This window comes from Empidonax traillii, unplaced genomic scaffold, assembly GCF_003031625.1.
Source record: "Empidonax traillii isolate 1590-97213 ecotype Southwest subspecies unplaced genomic scaffold, ASM303162v1 scaffold537:size946161, whole genome shotgun sequence".
NCBI lineage: Eukaryota > Metazoa > Chordata > Aves > Passeriformes > Tyrannidae > Empidonax > Empidonax traillii.
The window spans coordinates 573,124-589,674 of NW_020955730.1; the positions used below are offsets into that span (position 1 = coordinate 573,124).

The following is a 16,551-nucleotide window of genomic DNA, read 5'->3' on the forward strand; positions in this document are numbered from 1 at the left end:
TTACATACATCCTTTTTTTAAATGCCCTTGCAAAGGCTTCAGTGCAAGAGGCATTGCAAGATTCTATTAATTCTCTTTACACACAAAGTCTTTTGATGATTATATAATGGAGGGACTCTTTCTATCACAGCCATTACAAAAAAATTTCATCTAACCTTCAGCTGGGCTTGCCTTTGCTGGGTAAGACAGTTGCATTACTCCAAAACTGTCATGGTTAGTTTCTGGCTTGGTAGAAAACTGTTGTTGGGTGAGATATGAGACCTCTGTGCTGCATGTGTACCTGGAGGAAACAGGGCGTGTGCCCCACTGCAACCTTGGGGCAACCAGGAGTGATTGGGGAGACTTGTTTTTATTTCCTGTATGTGTGCAGGTGGACCTCAATTTCTTTCACCTCTTATGGAAACTTTCACTGATTCTCCCACTGAACTGTAGTTACAGTGTATGATTTGGGTTTTTTTTTTTTTTTGTTTCATTACTGAGCTCAATAGAACAGAGCAGGTGATAGGTATTTATTAATAAGCCATGCTGCTTAGCTCCAAAAGAAGCACTTTTGCATTGACTTATGTGGGTGTCTCATGGATCTTAGGGGCAAGCCAGGTTCGGTTTCAGAGATGCAGATGGCAGATGTGTTTGAGGCAGGCTGCAGTACCCAGCATTTCAGCTTCAGGAGACAGAGCTCCCTAGGCCAGGGGCAGACTGCGTAGCATGCTCACATCCTGCAGCAAGACATGGGCATCCCCAGACCCGTCTGGGCTTCCCAACGCAGGGTGCTGACCAGATGGGCTAGACATAGGCCAGTGGCCGTGAACCGAGCATCCCCCGTGCAAGGTAGCTTGGGGCTTGGAGAAGTGGCTTAGTGCACAACAAAGTCACTGCTTTGCACAGCTTAAAAACCTGGATTGTTTCAGCCTTTCAGCTCTCATGGAGGGTCTTACATTCAAAGCACTAATGATTTCCTCGTTGAGACCCAGACTCTTTAAATTTTTATTAAAGGGATTGTCTGTGCTGACATTTAGCTAGCACCAGATGTTGGCTTTTAGTTACCAGTGTGGAGGTGGCATAGCTAATAAAGGCAAGGATAAGAAACTTGTGAGAAACTGACTGTCAGATGTGGCTTTGTGTGCTGCGACCTGCGTGATGTCTGTCTCTTCTTCATGGGCCAGAGTTCTACAAGAAAGCTTTTTTCTTTCCTTCTTCTTTTTCTTCTATACTCTTGACTGGCCAAGTGTTTTCCAAGCACATGTCTTTTTCAGGTGGCCTTGCTCTTTTGTTAGAGTCTAGCTAATGGAGGAAGAGTGCAAAGAGAGCTCAGTGGCAGATTTGGGGTTTTTTCTCTTATATTTTGGTATTTCTTCTGAACATAGCTTTCCTGTAGATCATACTTCTCCCCCTCAACCTCTTTTGGCCATACCCTCCCTCAGAAAATGTCAGCAAGCGATTGTTTCCTTTGCAGAGCTGCAATCCCCTAGACAGAGGCTTTTCCAGTTTTATGAATGCACCATTTGTTGCTGAGGGCACAACTGTTCGATATAACTGGCTGCATCCCACTCTGCTTGGGACCAGCATGCACTACAGCCAGGCTATGCATAAAACAGATTTTTGTATTAAATGGCACCATTTTGTTCACAGCAGCAGTCTGTCTGTCTTTTGTGTGTACGCATGTGAGACTTGCAGTTTTCAGATGCAAAATACATAAAGAACAGCAGTTTTGCAGAAATACGTGTTACTCAGTGAGCGTACCATGCTATTTTAAGGTTTATTTTTCTTAGGGAGTTCCTGATGAGTGATATTTCTTCATTATTTTGTGTAGGCGGGCCGAGGCAAAAGCACATTTTGAAATATTTTATAAAATGGATGCATGATATAATATTACAAATGTAGTTGTTTTCTTGGGGACATACTCAATTATAACCTAACTGAAAATACATGTAGCACTTTGTATGTGCTCATTTATGTTTTATTGTATGTCATCAACCACATCTCCACCCCCCCTCCTTCCTTAAGTGCCACAGGGCTGGAGACTGCATAGATATAACCACTTAAAGATACGCTGTGCTTTATATTTTTAATTATGTCTAGGAAATGTCATCTCATGTCAAACCTGACACTTTTTCTCACTGCCTGCTCCTCTTACCCCCCTTCTAAGGTCAGCACAATTTACTGCTTTTGGAGGGGCTGCTGTGCTGGGTCAGGATGTGTCGGGGAAAGCTGGAGAGACTGTGTGTCCATCAAGTGCAGCTTCCATCCTAGTTGAGTTGCACTCTTTAGTTTTGCCCAACCCGGGTTTCTACAGTGCAGGAGTAGGCAGATGCACAGTTGGGGGTTAGTGGGTACCATGCTGGTTGCATGCCATTTCTCTGTCATTTCCCTCTCGGTCCTGAAAAGCTGCTTTTGGAAAGTGCCATCTCTATTCTTAGTTACGTATAGCAGGGATGCTGCATGAGGCTCTGGTCCCAGCAGCTGAATCACAGCTTAGGGTTTTAGTTCATGCTGCCTGTCTCATTTGTCTCAGCGCCAAGAATTTCTCCTCAGAAGCATAGTGGGCTCCTTTCCCTATCTCTATTCTCCTCTCATACCTGTTGAGTCCCCTCCAACAAATAAGAAATCTTCAAAGCAAGCCCACCAATTTAGAAATTGCTCACTCGTGCTTCAGTAAAAATACTTCTTGTGTTCCATCATCACTGGGTTTAAGAAATGGAGAAAATTAGAAACCTCTGATTTCCCCTCTTTAATGAAGGTGGTACTGATTGGAGATGAGGATTCCCCACCTCACCCTCCTTTGGGTGCCTGAACGTGTTTGGACGCTGGTCAGGCTTGCCTGAAATGTCCCTAATTTGTCCACCAAAAAGAAAATATAATTAAAAAAATACAGCTGTTTCAGTCTTTCTGTGGAGGTTTCCACACACATCCCCGCCTCACCATGTTCTTTCATGTATTCACTGCCCACATAATGTTACCCGCAGGATGAGGGTGGGAGAGGGAAGCTTGTTCTCTCTCATGTGACTGTAGCACAGTTAATAATTGTACCAGCCTTCAGGGGCTCTCGTGACCAAAGGGACTGATCAGATTTGTAACTGGACAGAAGTTTTTCAGGCACATCTTTGTGCATCCCAGCAGATTCAGAGAAGGAACCAGATCTGCTTGTGCTGTGATTGCTTGTTTGTTATGAGCTGGCTAGCATATAGCACATAGAGACAAAGGCTGCCCTGGCCTGAAAAGCCCCTAAAGAGAAGCAGTATAGTAAATACATCTGTAAAACTGTGTTCAAGTTGTAAATACATCAAGTAAAACTGTGTGTGTCTCACGTGCTCTTGCTCGCTCGCTCCATCTCCCTGCCTGCCTCCCCTCTCCCCGCTGCATTAAAAAAGGGATGGCAAAATATTTTGAGAAAATGCATCAACTGCTAAACTGCTGATTTAAAAAAAAAAAAAAAAAAAAGGAGTCTTCGTTCAAGCATATGTTTCCAACACTTTAATCTTTTATGAACTGCATACTTGCTGTGGGAGTGGAAGGGGATGTTGCAGGCTTACTTTCAGTGTACTTGGAAGTCTTTCCCATAGCACGAAAACTCCCCAGAAGACGTGAAACAGCGGCCTGGAAACCAGGAAGTTTCTGATGCTTGGCACTTACTGCTCTGAGGGATTTTCTGTGCTCTGGAGGTCATGGAATCATCTTTCTTCTTTGTTGGCTTCTCCAAGTTTATTTTACACACGATGGAGGGGTATGTGTGTGCTGCTGAGCTCGTCGGGGTCCTCATTTCTGTAGCATGTTTTTGCCCGGGTTCTTTTGTTACTTCACTCCCACGATTAATATGTCTGCTGCTTAAAATGGCTACTGAACCACCACCAAGTTCTTGCCACTGGTTACTAACCGCTTAACCTCTGTCAAAAACCATCCAGCACAGCTTTAAGTTGATGCTTTTATTGCTTAACAGGTATATTTCTGATCTTTGGGCTATCCATTAACCCTGTGAATACTGTACACAGTGAAGACATAAATCTGCTGTGGTATGATGGTACATCCTGGTGCTGTGATGGCTGCTGCTGCTCCTTCACTGTGCTCTGGTTAGATTTGCGTGACATGCAGTCTTCTGGGTGTGTGGTTTGAGGGTTGTTTTTTTTTTTTTTTGCTTTGTTTTCCCACCCCCTTACCACTTTGTATAGTTTTGAGGTTTTTTTGAGGAGTTGCTAATGTCAAAAAGCAGCAGTGAAGGCGAGAAGTCTGGCACTTGAGGGCTGAAGATCCTGGTGAGTTGATCCAGTTCCTTCCAGTAAAGAAACTGTGCATCCAGTTTCAGTCTGTGATGAACTCAGTGTTTTGTTTTCTGGCGTCTCCTTCCCGTGTGCCTGTGTTTGTGCTGGAGTGTGATGGAGCATGAAAGGAGTCAGAGGAGAGAAGGGGCTGCAACTTGGCTTTGGCTGCCAAGAAACCAAAAACATCGAACAACCTCTCGACCACAAGGAGAGTTAACCGGAACATACCACAAAACAGGTTAGGCAGGACACTGAAGCCAAGAACGAACCTTCTGCTGTGCTTTAAGGCATCTTCAGTACGCCCTCCTCCCTCTGCCCTTTCAGGATTTTCCCCCCTTCCCCCCCCTCGTTGGGAAATAGTCCTGTGCCGACTGGGTTTGAACGTGGGGCAGGCGGATGGTTGCAGCGCTGGCTCGCCTGCTGCCAGCTGTTTCTTAAGAAACAGAGGGTGCACTTGTCCGTACCCATCATCCCGTCGCAGAGGCAGCGCAGCATGTGCCTCTGTGTGTGTCTGTGTGTGTGTGTGTGTGTGCCTTCCTGCCCTCCGCTGGGTTGCCTGCCTGCCGAACAGTCCCAGCCGAAAAGTAGCGGGGGAGGAAGAGCAGCAAGGAGACAGGGAATGCTGGCGGGCGGAGCTTGGTGGGCTGATCCTCCACGTAGTTAATCATTACATGCAGCATAACCTGTTCCTGTTTTCTAGAGGTTTCACTGGCACCCGCAGCCAGAAGTGTATGAGGAATATATGACAGACTGCTTTCCGAGCAAGATGGTTTGCCTTGCATCAGGAAGCCCAGCATCTAATACAGGGCATCATTTCTTCTGTAACATCTTTACGCCTAATCCTTCAGTAAACATACCATATATAGTCCGGTTCATGCTTGCTCTAACACCCTGCTGCAAGGCAACTTTGCTAGTACCACACAGATTCCTTAGCTCCTGGTAACTGGCTTACAAATAGGATGTTGCCATTTGTAATCTAAATATTTCACACAACTGGGGTTTTTTACACTCCTCATACTGCATAAAGCATGTGTTTCTAAACATGACAGTCTTAAGTCTGGCACTTAAAAATGAAGAGGATTATACAAAAAAAGGTGCCTTATCAAAGGATGCATCAGGTCCCCACATACTTGTTGCAGAGTAAAGATTCCACTCTTTTGATAAACATCATATGAATTTTGTATTTGGTGGGCTTTTTTTTTTTCTTTCTTTTTTTCTCCTGTCTCTACTTTAAATGCGTGCTGCCTCCTAGGTGATGGATCCCAAGCTAGAGCTGTGGTTCACTGAGAACTTTCTCTTTTCATTCTAGCATCTTTTGTAGAATTTCTCCCCTTCCTGTTTCTCTGTGCCCTCCTTCTGTTTCTACTGGCAGGGTACGAAGCATGCCAGAGGACATGAAGAGCAGCAGTGTGGCTGGATTCACAGCTTTCCTAATCAGCTGTTACATAGGGTTTGCCTTCAGGTTTTCTATTTGTTTGTTTTTAACATTGTCAAATCGCTTCAGTAACTTCTGCCTATTTCTGTGCTAGCAGAAGAGACTCAGAAGAAAGAGATGAAGCCTGCCTACCTACATGCTACAAGGCAGTGTTTTTTTTCCTTTTTGTGCCTTCTGCATCTTGCCCCATTCACTGATGTGTGAGAAGACAGCGCAGTGGTGTGGACCCTGGATAACCTTGCACAGAGCTTTCTGGCTGGCTGCTTGGTGATGGCTGTTAGTGCCTGAGATCAGCAGTTTAGTGACTGGCAGCGTCTCCTGTAGCACTGAGATGGTTGCTTAATCAGAGAGGGTGTTGGTTTGGATGCAGCATGATACAGGTAGATTTTCCTATGCTGACTTGCTCCTTAGTTAGGTAACACTTCCAGAGGGGGAGACTTTGCAGGGGGGAATGTTTGGGTGTTACATAAATGGACAGGACATGCATTTCTGGGACTCGTCTCTCATTGGCCTGGTCAGAGTGAATTATGTCTGACTGCTTGGCAGTTAATTGGACCATCCTTCCCATTTCCTAAGCTGATAAGCCCCTCACTGTCTGCCTCAATCAGGCTTCTTTGTTTGAGAAGTTACTAATGCCGCAGAAGAACAGAATAACTACTTTCCTGTAACCAAGTGAGGTGCTCTGATCGATAAATCTATGAAGATTCACTGTATTTCTTCAGCAAAATCCCTTCACAAGGCTTACTGTACCGTAACACCAGTAGCAGTTGGCAGGTATTGAAAAGTAGGTATAGCTGATGTATTTAATACATACCTTGTCCCTTTCTGAAAGAGTGGTATTTGTGATAAAGTTATCCTGTGAACAGCTTTATTCTGGCAGATCCTAGTAGCTGTGTCGAGTACCACAGGAGCCTGTAGATACCTGTCCATCAGGACTGGGTCTCAGAAATGGCTCTATTTTACCACAGAGTCTTCAGACTGGGACTGTCTTGATGTGTCTGGATGGTGCCTAGCTTAGAGTGGGTGTTGCCAGAAGGTGAGTAATAAATGGTGATTAATCGTCTCTGAGCTAGGGATGTTTGTATGAAAAAGCACATTGCTAAAGGCTGTGCTTCAGCAAGATCATCAAAATTAACCACATGAGACAGTAGTGTAGCATCCCAAAGGCTTGATTTTTCTGTCTCTTGACTGGTTTCGTTATAACTTTTGTGGATTTACTAAATGTGATTGATAGAGAAGCATGGGTCCCTTTGTCTCCAAAATATCAGTAAATATCAATTAAGTGATATCAGTATTACAGATTGCAAATGGGCTGAGTGATACAGAATCAGGCTGCACTAAAAGTAAACACCCTTTTGTTAGATTGCTCACTAATCTTCTTAATGCAGAGGTGTGGTTAGGAACCTTACAGGTATGCATCCTTGTGTTTGTACCATTGAGTCTTTGATGCAAATGCATAGGAAAGATGCAAAGGTACCAGTTCCTATGTTAATTATATCTTGAAGATGAAAAATAATTTTATTTTACAGGAGACCATTGCAGTCAAAATATAAGAGAAGAAATACAAGAAGAAATATAAATAGAGATATGTAAAGAAATATAAGTAGAAAACCTAAAGCCGTAGTGATTTTTAAAAAAGTTTTCATTCTGAGTTTACATACTGATTTGAACAGTGCATTGCATCTATTTAATTGTACAGTTATTTCTAAAACTGAAAAGAGGGATTCATCACAAAAATCTTCCATCTGCCTCTATCCTTCAGCTGTTTCTGGAAGTTTTCAGGACCCTTAGCACACAACGTGGGTATTGGAGGATTTGCTCTTTGTACAAAAGTTGGAAGGACTGGGCCTCTTCTTTCTTAAAAAGGGGAGGTTTGTCTTGACTTAGTCATAGAGGAATGTAAAGTATACTAAGAAAATAAATGCATAATAAATGCAAGCTGACATACGTAGGTACGCTCTGAGCTCGGGAAACGACCACCTGGTTATTTTTCATAGTACCTTGGAGTTGAGTAGTGTTGAGTCTCAGTGTGGCTGTAGCATCAGCAGAGGATGACGAGAGGACGTGGTTGCTGTGGAGTTCAGGAGGCCGTTAGTGGCCCCTCAAATATCTTGATGTCCGAGAGACGTAGGAACGGGTGAGCTGAACGTGGGGCCTGGTCCGTAGGGTAGGATCTGCTGGAGGGGCTGTGGGAGGCAACGACCATCAGTGGCTGGATCGTGTCCGTTCCTCACAAGGGCTTATCAGCAGTCATCGGACCCCAGGCAGGTAGTTGGTGGTTTCTCCTACTGTGACTTCTCATATTAGTGTTTTTATTGCCTGACAACATTCAGGGTGATGGACGGAGAATTTGAATTTGGATTTTAAAGTTTCTGGAAGAGTGTGTGTGTCTGTGTCTTGTCTGAACCTTACTCGGGCTGGTTCCAGACCAGCCAGCAGCCACGGATTCAAAGACCTTGCTGTCTACTATGGTATCAGCGAGCATCAGGCTTTCTGAGTGGAGGTGACGAGGAATGAGGGGGGGGGAGGTGTCCGTGTCCTAAAAAAAGAGTTGAAAGGGAAAAACTGGAAAGTAGGCAGCTACTGGCTGTGAATTTCTCAGAAAGAAAGATGCTGTGTACGAAGGGGTTGCTGCGATCACACCCTGCCATGCATTGGGCACTCCGGTGTGGCTTGCGGGAGGCAGCGTGGGTAGGCCCCAGTGCGGTCCTGGCAACTGGGAATGGAGAGGAAGCAGGAGGCTGCCCGCCTTCCCTCAGAGAGCCAGGAAAGCATCAGGGATGGAGTTTAGGAAGTGTTCAACCTCAAAATGAGGGCAACTTGAAGGTGAATCAAATCCCGGGCCTGTAATGATCTGCGTGTTCTTGTACGTATAGGGCCTTAAGCACAGAAAGGTTTGGGGTGAGTCTGGAAAGGGTCCATGGTTAAGGAATGTAGTTCTTCTGGCTTCTGAGATAGTTTTTTTTGTGTAGACAGCATGGAAAACTATTACAAAAACAAGTATTGCAAGACACTTAATGAGATGGGAAACTGGCAGTGCTAAGGCTGTGGCTCTTGTACTCGAGTGACTGTGAGAGAATGTCAGCTTTTTCCTGCTTTCTTTTCCCAAGCGTTTTCTGATTTTGAACTACCACTAGTGGAGTTTGTCCTGTGGGCTTAAAGTCAGCAACCCCAAAAATGCATTGAAAATATCTCATGATGTTTGGAATGAGAGTCTGTGACAGCAACTGGACTCGAGGAAAAAGAGGTACTCCTAATGTTTGCTGGCAGTTCCCAGTGTCGTCTGAGATGTTACACCGTGCTTTCACTGTTTTGGAACAGGCGTAACTGGGACTGACCAGACCAGTTTTTAGGGAGCTTAGTCAGGTTCCTAATTTCCAAGTGTAGTGAAGGAGTCATCAGGGACAAGAATGGAGAGAGAATGTCAGTAAGTTCCTCTTCATGAAAGGAGATGGTCTGCCAGGAGGATTTCCAGTTGGAGATCACTAGGCAGTTCTTATTATGGGCCCTGTTTTCTCTTGCATGAGGCTCTACTGAGCTTTAACTGTTTGTGCTGAAACACTACATGTCAGGTGTTTAGCTTCAGGCCCCATTTGTTTTTGAAAGAAAAATAAGTAGTAAAAAAAAATTCTTCGGCCATTTCTGAGAGTGAAGCTGAGGGAAAAGTGAGTTCAGGCTTTGAATTACTATCATGTCTTCTCTCATTTGAAATAGAACAAAACCCACAACAAACGTAGAATCCTTACAAAGGGGGAGAAGGCCTGACCTGTTCTTCTAGTCCTCAAAGCTGTAACGCAGGGACATTGAGATTTGGAAAGGGTGAAGCGGGTGGGAGATTGCAGTTATAGCTATCTATTGAATAAGCTGGCTCTTACCATAGCTGATAATAGCTGGCAATGGCAATTTCTCCTGCGCATTCTATTCTTAATGTCTGTTGCATTCTGGAGGTAAAAAGGACTGTGAATGACCCGATGAAAGCCAGGCATTATCATATCTGTCTTACTCCAGACCAGAGTAAGTCAGTTTAGTTCTGTGAAGACTGAAGTTGGTAACCTAGTCCCACATCTTCAGGAAGCAATTTAGCAGTCTTTCATACCTCTGTATTTGTCTGCTCTTTGAGGTGCAAAACACACACGGGGAATGCATGATTGTTCCTCTTGCACTGTTCCTCTTGCACAGGTGTAGGTATAGAATTTCTGGTTGAAGGGTTTGTCAGTGTAAGGTGAAAATGCTGTTTTCATGAATGTGCTTTACTCTGCAGGCACTTCGGTTCCATATGGAGTAAGGGTAGCTTGAAAGTTGTCTGACAAGGTTTGTACTCCTCACCAAACACGCTAGCCCTAGTCTCCTAAGTAAGAACAAAGGCCCTGAAGTTCATAAATACCTGTGCATGTGATGTAAACAAACTTCCTGATTCAGTGACCACTGTTGAAGCTAATGGGTCTGTTCCACAGAATGGGCCTATTAGAATCAGTTCATTAGCAAGACTGAGACCTTGATTTGTAATGACCCCTTAAGTGTAACTTGCAATAGCCTTCTGACTGTATCTTACTAAGCTGCTGTGGGTGCAAGAGGGAAACAGATTGAGCCTGGAATAATATTTACCTTCTCTTCTAGTCAGGAGTATCTGGAGCAAAAAAGAAATGTTGCCACACCTCTAGGGTCTTCAGAGTTGGCTTTCCTGAGAAATGAAATACCCCCGATGTTGCGTACACAGGGCAAAGGCATCTGTTGTATTTAAAAATATGCATGTGAAAATGGAACTGGAAGTTACTGCAAAACTGCATTTGCAGTTATCATAGCAAGGAAATTTTTAGAAACCAGACCTGAAAGACTTTACAACTGAGAGTTTCTCAGGATACTCCCTGTCATTTCTCATTTGCGTTGGTGAAGTATTAAAAGAACCCCTCATTTCTGTAGTTGTAGCCAGCAATTAATAAATTACGTTCTGGTTTTGTTTTGATTTTATACAGTGTATATGTGTAATACATATTTTAATGTGCATTTTAAAACTGCTTTTTTGCCTGATTACAGAAGGGGAGACTGTGGAAAGAGAATTTTAAGTTCTTTTACAAAATATTTGATTGAAGTGATTTATTCATGTTAAGCACCCCAGAGCAGTAATGATAGTTCTGTCCTCCTCTATTTCGAGGAACTCTTTAAAATGGAAGAAAAACCCCTTTTTTGTTTGTTTTCTAAGAGGGGGAAAAAATAATTTCAAAATGGGTTAAACGCTTTAGTGATTCTTATTCCATTTCTTGCAAACTTCCCCCCACCCCCACCTGGAGCCCAACCACTCTTCCCTTCTGCACCTGCCCACAGAATTACCATGCAACTAATTTTAGAGGTGGGTTTACACATTTGTTTTAAAAACACAGCACTCTCCCATCTCTGGTAATCCACCAGGTGGAAGCAGATGTGTAGAATATCTGTACATGTATTTGTAAATCTGGGTTTGAGCAGAGGGTGTTTCTAAGAGGGCAGTGTGAGTGCAAAAGCAAGGGAACCCTTGGCAGTGTAATACTATCAGTAAAGCAAAAATTTGCAGTTAATCAGTAGCTGGATTCGTTGGTGGGTTTTGTTCACTTGGTGGGCTGGGTGACATTGTATTAGCCAGTTCTTCTGATGTATGGTTGGACATTGGTTGCCTTGCTGTTCTGAATTACAGTAGGGAGAAGGGTACCAGGGAGGGCATGAGGAGAATAAGATAGGATGTGGTTTCTTAGAGGTGGATGCTCTTCTTGTGCTAACAGAAGTTTTGGTCTATTAGCCTCAAGTGTACTTTTCTGACCTGCAAACTCATTCATACCTTACTGATGTCTTCCTTCTGCCCATCTTCTCATTAACCACCTGACATCCCTGTGCCTCTCTGCTCTTGCAAAAAATGGTGTCTTTGAAGTTTGGGCGATATGCCTGTAGTGTTCGGCCCTCAAAAGGATTTTGCTTTGAGCACATCTTTGTCTGGAATATGCTAAAAGTACTTAGATTTTTATTTTGTTTGGTTAAGGGGTGGGTGGGAGGCCAGAGGGAGTCCAAGAGGTGTCAAACAGGAAGCTTGAGGTTGAGGTAGCTTGAAGTGACCTCCTGAAAGCATCCCTTCTGGTCTGTGAGTCTGCTAAAGGCAGTTATTTGGAAAGGAGCTGCGCTATCCAGATGAACAGTGCCTGCTGCATTTCATATAATAAAAATGCTGTGGCTGTGTACTGTTGCAGGTTTTTGTTGTCCTCCTACAATTCTTGTTCTTGTTTCTCTCTTGATCTCTTGCACTAAAATTCACGTCACTGCCTGACAAACTGTATTCTTAATTAGTTAAGGTTTACTTATAGAGCAAATCTTGGGCAGTGAGACATGCTGAATATATATTGGCTGAAATAATTTCCTTACTGACTTCTTCTCTTTGAGCTTTGAGTAGTTCTGTGCCTGTTTACAGAAACAATCAGATTGCCTAAAAGTGAGGCATTCCTTTTCAGCTATACCAGTGAAGATATTTGCATTTTAAGTCCAGAATTGCAAAACCAAGTCCTGTAGTTGTACTCTGTGCTTGTTAGGACAAAAATAAAATGGAGGAAGAGCTGAAAGAAGCAGTTTGCAATCACTTGAGGCCCAATGTGAGCTGAGGGTCAAAATTGCTCTGAGAATCAGTTCAGTAGAGAATATGATAATACAAGGAAATTATAATATTGCAATAACATTTTCAGGTTTTTTTATTAGTGGCAGGCACTTTAAAAATACAAAGAGAGAGAGGAAGCCTGAGAGCAGAAGTGGCCTGAAGGAGAAATGACCAAGAAAGACCAGCTTAGAATTTCAGAGAATGATGGTTCAGGAGTGCTGCTTCACTGCATCTTCATATGAAACTCCTTTCTGTCTTATGAAGGGTGTGAGACAGATCACAGTCTTGTGAAATGTCACTTCTTAATCCTGTTTCGAATAACGTGAAATAGTTGTGGGCCTTATGCTTTTCTTGCGGATTGGGGATTTTAAACAGGGAATGCCGGGTCTGCAGAAAAGTGACTGTAATCATAAATCTGAAAGCGGCATGTGGCCTTTCTTGTCGTTTTTAACAAGCCAGAACTTTGCAGAAATCTGCCCAGGCAAACCTTTGGTCCTGCTGTGCCCCAGTGTAATAATTATAATGCAGAAACAGCTGATGGGTCACGTCTCCAGGCCTGCACAGCGTTATGACTTGCTACCTACATTCCATGTTTAGCTTTGAGTGATCAGATGGTGTAAGCAACGTGAGATAGTAGCGCCTGAGGACATGCAGCCAGGCAACACGTCCTGCCCCTCTGCAGCTTTGGTTTCTTTTCTCTACTTATGTCCCATCCTGTCCCCTTAAGGTGATGCGTTTTACAATAAATACCACTCTCTGTAGGAGGTCAGCTGCCTGTGTGGAAGCATGTGTGCCATTCCCACTGTGCTGTATGTTAAATCCAAGGGCCCAAGGTTTGTAAATATTGTTTCTAAAGTACTTGAGGGCTGCAGGTGAGCTACGTGCTGGTGGCTCTGGGGCTGTGGTTGGTAGATGTGGCACCCGGTGGCAGGCTGTTCCAGCATTGTTACTGATGTGACTTAATGAAGCATGAGTATTATTGGAGGGGGTAAATTTTGTGTTTCTGTCTGGGGAAAAGGTCATTGACAGATGTTTACAAACAGACAAACGAGCTGAAAATTGCGCTTAATTCAGCCATGTAAAGACTTAGGGAGGCAGGGAGAGGAATATTTTCGAGTTATGTTTGTTTTGTTCTCAGCACTGTGCAAAAGGTACACCCAGCTCTTGATGTAGGAAAAATTGGATAGGTAAGCAGAAAATTACTAACTTGTTGCCTGAGACTGCTTTTCTCTCTTGCTCCCCTCATCTGGGGATGCCATGGGAGAAGTGCAGTGCAGATATTTTAATTGTGGTAGTTTATTTTATTGTGAACTTATTTTCACTGAGGTTAATTAGAGAACTGAACTTCAGGTAGGCCTTTAAATAATAGGAGTGTTTTCTGTGGCAGAGGAGTTGCACATGAGCTCTGAGCTGGAGAGAAGGGAGCAAGCAGGAGCAGGAGGGGGGAGTCTGGAGATGGAGCCGGTTGTGGGTTCATTCCACTACATCTTTTCATCTTTCCCCGGTACTGCAGCACTGCGGGAGTAGTGTTACCAACAACATTCTTGCTCAGGTCTCTCATCCCTCACTCAAATAGAGGGTGTAATTTGACGATGTCTCAGCTCCCCCGTGTGAAGGTTGTTGATGAAACCGTGTGTATGTACATTTTTAAGTGCAAACAAAAAACAACCCAAACAAACACAAATCCCAAATCAGATAAGTTCCGTGATCCTGGATCACTTTGTGGTTGGTCAAACTCTACGACTGGCACAAGGCTGGAGGGAGAACACGTGGCCAGAGCTGTGGGGTAAAGTGAGGACTGGCAGCCTGTCCTTCTGAATGACAGCCATGGCTTACATCAGGTTAAATCAGTCTGTACACTGCAGGCTGGAGTGAAGCAGAATGGATTTAAAACAGGTTTTCACTTCTAGCCTTGAGTTTCCTGCAATTCTACATTATCTTGTGGGGGTGCATATATTTCTGCATCCCAGCTGCCATGGAATATGAGAGACATTTTCCTACAGGACAGGTCTCGCAGTCAGTATTCACTGAAGTTTTCCTTTTTTGAACGGCTGTGTCCACAACTTTCACAAATAGATTGTGAACCTGGATTTTTATCTCCTCCTTCTCCATCTGTATCAGCTGTTATCAGTTGCAAACAGGTTAACAGTGAGGCCTGCTGGGCTGCTTAATGGGTGGCCTGGCGCTGCCTTTGGGCTGATGCAGATCATTTCTATTGGCCAAGGTTATCTCCTCCTGACCTTGTAACCAGAACTCAGCCTCCCAGTGGCACAGTAATTGTGAAAAGAAGGGCTTCTGAAAGAATTCCTAAAGGCTGGAATATCCTTTCTGGTTTTGTGAAAGCCGTGTTTTGTCTTCATCACTACTCTGAATGGGAAAGTGCCTTGACGTTAAGTTTGCAAATTCAGAGAAGGTTGTATTTTAAGATTCTTCTGAAATCCATTGTGGAGACTTTATGCATTTAGTATGGCAGAAGGCTGCTGCACCACAAGCCACTTTTGCTACTGGGCTTTCTTGGTTGCTTCCTCACTGAGCATTGATAGCTTCCTGCCTGTAGCTTTTCATACCAAAATGTCTTTTTACCTTGGTTGCAGTTGGTTTGATTTACAGGACTAAATATGTTTGTATGCTTTTGGGTTGAAGAGGGACTTCTGTGAGCTGTGTAACAGAATGAAGCACAGAGATTAACAGGGGAAAGGGGGAGAGAGGGAGGAGTTTGGTGGGTTTTCTTTTTTTCCTGGAGGCATCAGGCTTCTCCTGTAGTGAGAGAGAGCATAGTACATGGAACCTAAAGACCTTTAAAGTACATGCTGAAATGGATGCTGGGAAGATACAGTACAGTGCTTGGGCACAACTCCAAGGCTCCCAAGGCAAGTAATATTTAAACAAGCTGAACAGCCCCTTTCGGCAAGCAGCAGGAAATCCAGCACTGAGCTTTGTGTTGTTGCATGGTCAGCAGAAGATAAAAGCTCGGGCTATGCAGCTGGGGTTCCCTCCTATCACTGAATGGCAAACTGTTAAGGAAAGATAAAAGGACAGAAAAGAACAGGGGGTCGTCTTACTGAAAAAAGCACTCCTTATTTGAAGCCATTGGAGTACTTTGAAATACACTGAGCCTGATGTAAGTCAGGAACAGCACCATCGGCAGCTCTTGGGGTGTGTGGGAGCTTTTACATCAGTTGGCAGGCAAAAGGTGACTTCGTCCCTCTGCTTCATCAGAGATAAATGTTTAACGTGGGTAGGGTAGTGATACACATAAGTGCTTCACTGTGAGCCTCACAGCTGGCAGGAGCTTCCCAGACCATTTTTTTTAGGGGCAGGGCGTGTAATGGTGTGACTGCTGTTGACTGGGGATTTCGTTCTGAAAACGCAACCAGCATTCAGCCATATAGAGCCTTTTCAGGGCCTGCTTTATGCAGCTGATCCTTGGTAACGGGCGATTTTAACAATGAGGAAGAGAATTTAAATGAATGGGTTTGCTAGCTCAAGTTAGTATTTACTCTATTCCTCCTCTCCATCCCTCCTCCTCTTTTCCTGCATCACAGCACTAGTGTCTTGGGAAAGAAAATGCTTCAGAGCATTTGTTACCAATTTAGCAGCAAGTACGTGCTCAAATTTGGGAGTTCTGAGATCTGTGTGTGCCATATGTAGGCAAAATGTAGTATTTGCTAGTTCCAGTAGAAGGGAACAGACACAAATTTGCTGTTCTGCAGATAGTGTTTCTTTAATCTAATGAGACTTACATTTGTGCAGCCTTTTTGTTTTGGTAAGACAGTTAACCGTCCTCCCTAGGGTGCCTAATTGCTTATCATGAACTAATCAGTCCCCTGGGTATATGAAGGGATGAAACACTGCCAAGATAGAGCCTGTGACTTCCCCCAGAGGTGTGATAACCCTCCCAATTACCCCACCCTTCAGGGAGCTTGCTTACTGCTATTTTGAAGACCTCGTTACTTCAGAAATTATCCATGTTTGGAGATTGTAGGAAGTTTTAGAGGAGTGTATTTGCTGAGAAACCCTTGAATTTTTCAGCTTTCGTGTTTTGTTTTTTTTTTTTTTTGTCAAGTCTGTATTGAATAATATTTCAAGTTTGGTGTGAAAATGCTGAACATGTTAGTACTGCCTCTTCTATTTATGAAAGTGCCTACCTTCATAGCCTTCGTGGCGTGCCAGACCTGAAGAGATGAGGAAAGGGCCAGTTTCTGTCTTCAGTTGCCAGTAACTAGGGATGGTGAAATCTTCAGAAACTCCAT

At 43.8% G+C, this 16,551-nt stretch overlaps 1 protein-coding gene and 1 long non-coding RNA gene across 8 annotated transcripts in view; one reads left to right on the forward strand and one right to left on the reverse strand.

The window, feature by feature from the left end:
• RREB1 (ras responsive element binding protein 1) overlaps positions 1–16,551 on the forward strand; it is a 123,094-nt gene that overhangs the window by 27,580 nt on the left and 78,963 nt on the right. For 2 of the 7 annotated variants that reach the window (XM_027897354.1, XM_027897360.1), the window contains exons 1-2: positions 7,691–8,514; positions 8,799–8,935. The exons of 1 other annotated variant lie outside the window; for it this stretch is intronic. In XM_027897354.1, coding sequence (XP_027753155.1) covers positions 8,884–8,935 — 52 coding nt within the window. In that variant the 5' untranslated portion in view covers positions 7,691–8,514; positions 8,799–8,883. Of the gene's footprint in view, positions 1–7,690; positions 8,515–8,621; positions 8,936–16,551 lie in introns of those variants that run through there. 4 more of the 7 variants (XM_027897355.1, XM_027897358.1, XM_027897359.1 and 1 more) reach the window with 4 other exon arrangements.
• LOC114064369 lies at positions 3,457–7,216 on the reverse strand. The gene is made up of 2 exons (XR_003572743.1): positions 4,718–7,216; positions 3,457–4,418 (listed from the first exon to the last, which is right to left on the reverse strand). It is a non-coding gene; the product is annotated as an uncharacterized LOC114064369 (long non-coding RNA).